Source organism: Panthera leo, chromosome D1, assembly GCF_018350215.1.
Source record: "Panthera leo isolate Ple1 chromosome D1, P.leo_Ple1_pat1.1, whole genome shotgun sequence".
Classification (NCBI taxonomy): Eukaryota; Metazoa; Chordata; class Mammalia; order Carnivora; family Felidae; genus Panthera; species Panthera leo.
Window position 1 is genome coordinate 105,279,894 of NC_056688.1, and position 8,760 is coordinate 105,288,653.

Genomic DNA, 8,760 nt, shown 5'->3' on the forward strand with positions numbered 1-8,760 from the left:
GTTTTGTTACTGAGCTGTATAAATTCTCTATAGATTTTGGATCTTAATCCCTTACTGGATACATAACTACATTGTAATTGCTCCCTCCTCCAGGCGCCCTGGCTTATTAGCTGCTTGCTCAGAAACGTGCTAAGTCCTTGCCCTGGGCTTCTCAGCTGTGGCATCTATTGTGTGCACCTCTATCTGGGCTCACAGGACTTGAGTGCCGGGAAACCAGGTATGTTCCCGCTGCTTGCTGTGCTGTGAGCAATTCAGTCTTATCCCCTACTCTGGGCGCCTACAGAGTCGTGGCAATTTTACTCCTCGCCATCCTCTATGACAGGGGTGACAACGTTTTTCTTAAAGGGCCAGCTGCAGTATTCCAGGCTGCAGGCCACGTTTTCTCTGTTGGCAACTACTCAGCTTAACCACGGTAGCCTGCCGGAAGCTGTTTACAGTATGCAAATGAGTGGATGTCGTTGTGTTTCCCCCCTCAGAATTTTAAGTACAAGAACCAGCAGCTGGCCCACCTTCCTTCTCAGATGGGACAGGTGAGGCTCGGAGGAACCTGCCTAATGGCTCTTATCTGGCAGGCAGTGGAGGTAAGGAAGTGGAGGTGAAGGTGGCCCTTTGTTGGTACATCCCTTTCCACCTTTCCCCACTTTAGTCTCTGCTTTTTTTCACCGGTGCTAAAGAAAACCTCCAACTTGCGGTTAAGTTCCTAACAATGGGAGGCACGAGCCGAGACCGGAAGACAGAGGACAGGGGAGGGAAACGTAATCGGTAACTCAGCCACCAACTTCTCAGACCGCCGCCCCCTGGCGGGAGGACTTCTCGCTACGTCTCTCCAGGTGCATGGAGTTGCTTCTGCTCTTTCCCCTTTAGGACTAAGAAGAGATTACCGTCCCACCTCCATTCCAACTAGGTAGGAGCACAGCACTGTCCTTAAAGGTTGATCACTCGACTCAAATGACCTGTTTCTTGCTCTGCGGGGACTGACTGCGGGTCAACAGTCAAGCCAGCTGGAGTCCTCTAAAAACCCTTTTTCTTTCCACTCCCCTGCGGGAAGTAACACACTTTACTCCACGTTGTCTTCAGGCTTCAAATCCCAGTTCACAGGCCATCTCTTGGAAACTTCTTTTTCTCTTTCTTTCTTTCTCTCTTTCCTTTCTTCTTTCTCTCTCTCTTTCTTTCTTTCTTTTTCTTTCTGGAGACAGTGTTTCTATTATTGCTTTTAATGTGTGTTTGTTTTAAGAGCACACCAGCCTGAGAGCGGGGGAGGGGCAGAGAGAATCCCAAGCGGATTCCCAGTCCTCAGGGCAGAGCCTGACAAGGGGTCCATCTCACGAAGTGTGAGATGTGAGATCATGACCTGAGCCAAAATCAAGAGCCCCAGCTTAACAGACTGAGCCATCCAGGGACCCTTTGGAAACTTCTTTCAGGTCCTACCCAGGAGTACTTTGTCCTCTCAACTCCCCCTGCACGTTCTGGGGTCACGTGGTGATCACGTTTCATCTGTGTGTCTCATCCGTGCTCCTTGGAAGGAGCCTCTAGTTCTGATTCGCTTTGGTGCCCGCTAACTACCTGGTTCGTAAATCCGCCACACAAAAGACCGATGCTAAACCCAACCAGGCGTTTGCCGAGCACCGTCGCGCAAACCGTTTCTCATTAAGACCGCTATTAGAAAACAGAATCGTGGGGCTAAGGCCTATTTACCAATCCCGCGGTCACACCGCCACAACTGACCACTTCTGCCAACGCACTGTCACCTGGGGCTGGGGGGGCCGAGAACTGTCCCTGCCCCGGAGCCCTGCGGCCGACGGCTTCGGGCGCAGCCGCTGACCCCCTAAGCCTCAGCGAGCCGAAATCCCAGCGCAAGCCTTTTGCGCCGGCTGTCCTCCCCGCGCACGCGCAGCCTGCCCCCGGTCGGGCCCCGGCCCTGGAAACCATAGAGTGCCGGGGCTAAGCAGAGGGGCCAGAAAGCCGGGGTCGCTCCATCTCCTGCTTCCGGCTGCGCCTCGCTGCTCTGGGAGCGGCTGTAGCGGCGTACGCAGTTTCCATGGGGACTGAAGATGGCGCCGCGAGGTGAGATTCCGGAGGTGTGTGAGTCGCTGGTCCTGATGCCTTCAGTGCCCCTCTCTCCCCTGCCAGAGCTCGACCTCAGCTCTTCTTCTCGGGTGTTAGGGACATCTCTCCTCACCTGTCCAGAGTGGGGTTTCGAGCCCCACCCACGCTGAGTGCGTGAAGGTCTTGAGGTGCAGATCTCAGAAACCCCCCAATCCTGGGCTCGGCCTGTTCTAGGCAGGATCGGTTACAGATTTGCTGTGTGACCTGGACCAGGCCATTGCTGGCCTCTGCGCACCAGTTTCTTCTCCCAAATAGTGACGGGGTTAGATCTTAGAGCGGCCTTGCCTTTCACCCCGAAGCCGAGTCGAGTTGGACGGCGATTCCCGGGGAAAGGGGGGATTGAAGGAAGCCCCCTACACACACACGCACGCACGCACACACCTTCATCATCATCAATCGCAAGTGCCCCGAATGGCCTTTCCCACTACTGCGACCTCGTGTGTTCTTCAAGTTAGATACCCAACCATTCAAAGAACAGAGATTGAACAGAGATTGAGCTGCCCCCCGCCCATACCTCTTTTTTGTGCTTATCTTTTCAGGTAAACGACTGTCCTCCACCCCGCTGGAAATCCTGTTCTTTCTGAACGGGTGGTATTATGCCACCTACTTCCTGCTGGAACTCTTCATATTTCTGTATAAAGGTAAGGCCTGGGGCTTGACTACCATTGGCCCCAATATCCCTTCCCCACTTCAGCCCAGAGCCAACTCCCATCAAGTGCCTTCTTATTTTTCATTCTTTCCTGTAGCTCCTCTTCGCTGCAAGGTAGAAGGCTCTTCATCATATGGCTTCTTTGAGAATGATTCAGTAGGAAGCCCCGCAGCAAGAATCTCCTGAGTTTGAGAAATGTGGGCTTCTCCATCCTTACTCTCCCTCATCGCCTCTTTGCAGAACTGCACGTTAAGCTCATTGGTGACCCTCAGGATCTATTCAGCGGCCAGTGTACCCTTGTAGATCCGATCATTTTGGAGAATGGGGTCCTCACAGACTTTGGCTTAGGAGTAAAATCTCCTAATAATGCGCGTGCCTCCAACAGTCGCACTAGGAGTTAACATATCCTGCAGCAGGTGAACAGATCCTGCCCATACCTCGTGAACTAGTTCACGGAAAGCTGATAAGACTCATGCCCTCATTATCCCCAGGTGTGTGGGTGTTCTTGTGGGTGCCGGTGTATGTTGTTTGCAAACTCTGGCTTTTGTGTTGGCAGCTCTCCTCCTACCATACCCAACAGCCAATCTAGTCCTGGATGTGGTGATGCTCCTCCTTTACCTTGGAATTGAAGTGATCCGACTGTTTTTTGGTGAGTGTTGGCCAGAGAATCCTTCCATTCCCTCTGAGAAGAACTACTACCTGTAACTTGATTAACGAGAACAAGTACATAACCTAGTCTCACAATAAAAGATTGGATCTAGTGGGATGTCCCATTATGCCCTCTCTGAAGTTTCAAGCGGCTTCCTATTTTGGGTCAGGATCTGTTTGTGTGTTGCTCTGTAGGGGCAGGAGTGGGCAGTAGCAGGAGATTTTAGATTGTTCCTCCCGAACTGCATAACTGCCAGGAGAGCCTGGTTCCTCTCCCTGGTTTGCTTGGGAGAATAGATTTACCTGGAAGGAACTCCATGTTCAAGGCAGTGCATGTCACCCGAGTCAGCACTCAGGTCCCTTCCACTTCTCTGAACAGGGGTTTCTGTAGGACAAGTTTATCCTCAGGTCTAGAGCAAACCTCCTATTAGTTAGAATAGCTCATCCCATGAAACACAAAGAAGAAACAATACTTCCAACACATGTAATGAAGGATGAAGAAGGTCCACATAAATCAATAAGGAAAAGACAACCTAATTTTAAAAACTGTGAAGGGACACGAATAGGCAGTTCCCATAAGAATAATAAGAGGATCAATAATCATGATAAAATGCCCAAACTCACTAATAAAAAGCAAATTGAAACAACAAGGTAACAGTTTCATCCAGCAGATTAAAAGGATTTCCAAATACCTAGCATTAGATTGGGTGTGAGGACCAGGTCTCTATATTCCCACACTCTTTGGGAACGTAAATTACAGCAGTCATTTTGCTAATCGTTTTGCCATGTAAAATTGTATTCTTGGACCTAACAATTACACTTCTAAAACTGGGTGAAAAAAACAAACACTTCCACAGATATGTAAAGATATCGATGTGTTTTGTAACCTGAAAACATTAGAGGGGTGCCTGGCTGGGTCGGTCATGGAGTGAGCGACTCTTGACTTTGGGCTTGTGAGTTCAAGCCCCAAGTTGGGTGTAGAGACTACTTAAAATAATACATTCTTAAGAAAAAAAGAAATTAGAAACAACCTAAACATCTGTCAGTACAGGATTAGTTAAATTATGGAATTGCTTCAATGAAATCGTTCATAGCGATTAAGAAAAGAATAAGGTAGTTACATGTGGCAAGCTGTCTAACTCCTGTTAAATGGGGAAAAAATATAAGTTGAAAACAGTATGTAGAGTATGATTCCATTTTTATAATAGTAATATGTAAGTATACACACATAACAAAATCTGAAACAATATACATCGTTCCATAAGAATGGCTATCTCCAGTGAGGAATCATGGGGTCTTTTTAGTTTCTAGATTTTCTAAAATTATTTTCTGTATTTGTATTAGTTGGAAAGTTTTCAATGATTATATAATTAAAAAATATATTTCCCCCCAAGTAAAGAACCCATTGTCCCAGAGTGGGAGCCAGACCTGAAGCAGGACCTTTGGAGTGAATGACTCCAACCCTAATGGCTCCTCCAAAACCTCTCATTTTGAGCACAGAGGGACCCCACTTATAATCCTGCCCATCTCCATTCAGGACCAGTTTTCTCTGCCTTGCCGGTCTGGTCCATCCCATCCCATCCCATCCCATCCCATCCCATCCCATCCCATCCCATCCCATCCCATCCCATCCCCCCAACGTTTTCTCTGAGCCCAGGGAAAGCAGGCCACTGGAGGTGACCCCATGGGCTGTGTCTGACAGGTACCAAGGGAAACCTCTGCCAACGAAAGATGCCACTTGGTATTAGTGTGGCTTTGACCTTCCCATCTGCCATGATGGCCTCCTATTACCTGCTGCTACAGACCTACGTGCTCCGCCTGGAAGCCATTATGAACAGCATCTTGCTTTTCTTCTGTGGTTCCGAGCTGCTGCTTGAGGTGCTCACCCTGACTGCTTTCTCCAGGTACTGCTGCTGAGGGACCATTTCCTGTCACCTGAGGGTTGGGTTCCCATCCCATCCTAGGGAGGGATTCGTTGTTCTTCTGAAGCCTGATGGGTCTCTAAAGGATTGCTAAGGGGAAAGAGGTGTCTGTGAGATTGCTTTTCCTGTTTAGGGTAGACCGTTACCCAGGGAAGACATTCTCCTTGTTCTTTGGGGCCAAGAGGCTTGGAATATAGAACAGTTCAGGCCAGTCGCTTTTGTTCACTGGTCTTTTAACATTTTCTTTCTTTCTTTCTTTCTTTCTGCCATCAGTATGGACAGGATTTGAAGTGCAAAAATTTCAGCCAACAGTCCTCAGGGGCTGAGACCACAGATACTTCTGGTCTTTAGGCACACCAGTGAGAAGTGGTGGGTCACGTTGTCCCGGGAAAGTTGCAGCTTTTCCTCAACACAGATATTTGGGCAACAAACTGAGCATCAGGCCACTGGGCATCATCTTCTAAACCAGGACCATCAGCCTGAGAGACTGTTCTACACTCCAGTGTAGGGAGGGGCAAGGCTGTCCCAAGCTGGCCCTTCTCAGAACCAGTTCCCTGCTGCCCTCAAGTCCTCTGTGATCCTCGTGGCTTGTGTGGACCACGGAGGCTCGTTGGGCTTCCAGCAGGACTGGAGCCCCACACTCCCCGTACGTGCCGTGCCACCCCTGTCACCCGAGCACAGAGAGCCTCAGGATGCCTGCCCCTAGAGTGACGCAAAAGCCTCTCACCTCATTCCTCAGAGACTGAGCTCCGGAACTTTTTTTAGTAGCTCATAGTGTTATTTTTCTACTCTCATCATGAAACAAACATTATTTTGTAATAAACGTGTATTTTCTGTCATGGGGGTTGCAGCCTTTTTCTTATGGCACCTGTCCCTAGAATTTCATCCACGACGAGGGAAGGGAGCGACTGTCCCGGCAGGTTTTTCTCAGGCTGTGCTCGGCGACCCAGCGTGAACGCAAAGGCAGTGATGACTTTCTTCCCCCCAGCGGTAGCCTAGATTAATCCCTAAAGGCAGCAGTTTCCGTATCTTCTTCAGGCCTGTCATCCTGTAAAAGACTCTGCTTTATATTCTTCACCTCTGCCCCCAATCCCGCATCCCCGCGTCTTTTCCCTCCTCCCTCTTACAGACAGCTGTCAGCTGCTTTCCAGAGTGAGGCATAAATAATTGGAAGAAGTATATTCAAAACTTGGCAGCATTTTTGTCATCTGGTTTAAAATTTCAATTTCATGTAAAAGGAAACCCCTTTTTTTTTTTAATAAGCTGGGGAAATATTGTCCTATCTTAGTACATCATTCCCTTCTCCAAGCAAGAGAAATATTGTCCTGAGTACATCATTCCCTTCTCCAAGCGACCCGCTTTAAACCTGTTTCTCATCTTACTTGGTAGTGGCTTTTTTTGTTTGTTTGTTTTTCTAAGTCCCAGGACACATGACAGAATTCACTTTAGAAACCCTTGAGCCATATGGCTATTTGCTATCAGATGAATCCTCTGGTATCTACTCTTGCTCCCAGTAGAAAGTGAATTGGTCTTTAAGCGTTTTCATGCTGGTTTTTAATTCTGCTTATTTCCTGGGGTTGAGCTCATTTTCATCCTGTGAAGGTCACCACTGTCCAAAGCACTGAGACGTTTCTCGTTTCCTACCTCTTCTGTGTCCTTGCCTCCTAGCTGCCTTTGGGGTCTACCCAAAAGCTATAGTAGACAGGTGTAATCAACCACGAAACAGTAACAAAAAATCCAGTGGGAACCTCCCTGATATTTGTCACAAACCCCGCTAATCCCCTGACTTTTCTGCTGCTCACACTGCTTTCTCTATCTGTGCTTTGAAGAAGTTGCTGGCATCAAACTGGACAGGAACTTTTTCCATGGCCTCCCCGTTTCTTCGAGAGGTTCAGTGGTTAAGGTCACTCTCCTGGCAACACAGATAAAGGAATGAAAGACTCCGCTGAAGTTTAGAGTTGGCTTAAAATTTAAAAGGGACCTTAGAAATGAATCTAATCCCCCACCTTGCAGGCTTAGCAACGAGGAACAGCCAAGCCTCGCACACCTGGTTAAACAGCTGGAAATAGAAACCTTGTCTGAGGAGTCTCCGTTTAGATCAAGCAAACTCTATTTCAACAGGTACCGCTTGAGGATGAGGAGTGGTTGAAAATGGGGATAGGCTACAACAGGAAGTCCCCTCATTTTTTCATGCTTATCTGGGAGCTTCGTGCCTCTTGCTTCCTGTGTATGGCTCCACCCATGTTCAATCTTCCTGGTGCTTGTTGGAGCCACCTGTGCGGGTGCAGTCACACCAGAGTAGAAAGAACATCATTCAACAGACACCGAGGCAGCAGAGGACAGGAATGAGGACAGCTAGCCTTTCAGGGTCAGTGTGGTACAGTGGAGAGGACCTGAGTGAAGGAGCAGGCCGTGGTCACAGGTGCTGGTAGAGACCTGCTCAGATATTCACACTCATGGCTAGAACTTGTCAAGTGACTGCAGTGGCCATCTCTAGAGGCTGAGGCGTGGCCCAGTTCAGGAAGCACTTTGGACCCACAGATTCAGGTTTCTGGCTCTATACCCTGACAGCAATGTGTAGGAGACTATGTCCCATCCAGGGCCTGGCAGAGTATATTTTAATCCATGCTGCGATCCTATAAGGCAGAAAATCAACTTGAATGTGAAGTCAACTTGTGTCTGAGCGCATTTAGCTTAAAAAGTAAGAGTTGGGATTTGAACCTAGAGTAACCCAAAGGTCACCCCTTTCTGTACCACCATGGTAGCTCTTCGATGAAGGATGTGTTTCCTTCTCTAAGCCACCAGTCCTCACGCTTTACTTTACATAAAAGTCATCTGGGCATAAAAAGTAGGTTTCTAGATTTCACGTAGAAGTGGATGCAGGCAGAGAAGAGGCACTTTTAGCAAGCACAGCACGTACCTGAGACGCAGGGGACCACGTTACTGGCCTGGACTAAGCACACTTACTTCCCTCACGCTGCTTCTGGTCATAGAGCTTCTGGGGCTCTCCCTCCCCCTGGAAGTGTTTTTTAATGCCAGTCTTGCCTGTGCTCGTCCCAATACTCATTCACTATCACCTGATCTCTGGTTCATCTTTTTATACATGTGACTCTCCTCTTGCTCACCTGGCTTTCTGGAATTCCAAGGAAGTGACTCACAACACTTGGCTGAACTTTCCAAATGTGTACTTCCCGACGTTTAGACAGCAATCCAGTTTCCAAAACACGTTCACGTTATCTCTGATTCTTAAGACACCCCTGTGTGGAAGGCAGAATAGCTGTTCTCAGCTCAGAGGAGACAGGCTATGCTGCTGTCAACAGCCAGGTAAACAGATGGTGGAAGCAGGCACCGCGAGCACACTTCCTAAGTCCGGGCAGAGGAATCTTCCCTTCCTGAGCGTGAGAACATCAGAACGTTCTCCTTACTCTGAGCATG

The 8,760-nt window shown here is 48.6% G+C and overlaps 1 protein-coding gene across 5 annotated transcripts; it reads left to right on the top strand.

Annotated features, from left to right (window-relative positions):
• Positions 1-819: 819 nt before the first annotated feature.
• TMEM216 (transmembrane protein 216) lies at positions 820-6,164 on the top strand. Of its 5 annotated transcripts, none has more exons than XM_042906128.1 (6): positions 2,011-2,078; positions 2,646-2,747; positions 2,823-3,171; positions 3,312-3,404; positions 5,106-5,307; positions 5,599-6,164. In XM_042906128.1, exons 4-6 carry the CDS (start codon positions 3,359-3,361, stop codon positions 5,612-5,614), a joined length of 264 nt encoding a protein of 87 aa, XP_042762062.1. In that variant the 5' UTR covers positions 2,011-2,078; positions 2,646-2,747; positions 2,823-3,171; positions 3,312-3,358; the 3' UTR covers positions 5,615-6,164. The 5 variants fall into 5 exon arrangements, with proteins under 5 accessions (XP_042762063.1, XP_042762059.1, XP_042762062.1 ...); XM_042906127.1 differs by having other exon boundaries at positions 2,853-3,171; XM_042906129.1 differs by lacking the exons at positions 2,011-2,078; positions 2,823-3,171 and adding an exon at positions 820-904.
• Positions 6,165-8,760: the final 2,596 nt, after the last annotated feature.

What these genes read in the sequence shown, in the direction of transcription:
- TMEM216 (XM_042906125.1), top strand. An exon ending in CTTCATATTTCTGTATAAAG is followed by an intron (nt 2,748 to 3,311) that starts GTAAGGCCTGGG and finishes TTGTGTTGGCAG; the next exon opens with CTCTCCTCCTACCATACCCA. An exon ending in AGTGATCCGACTGTTTTTTG is followed by an intron (nt 3,405 to 5,105) that starts GTGAGTGTTGGC and finishes TGTGTCTGACAG; the next exon opens with GTACCAAGGGAAACCTCTGC.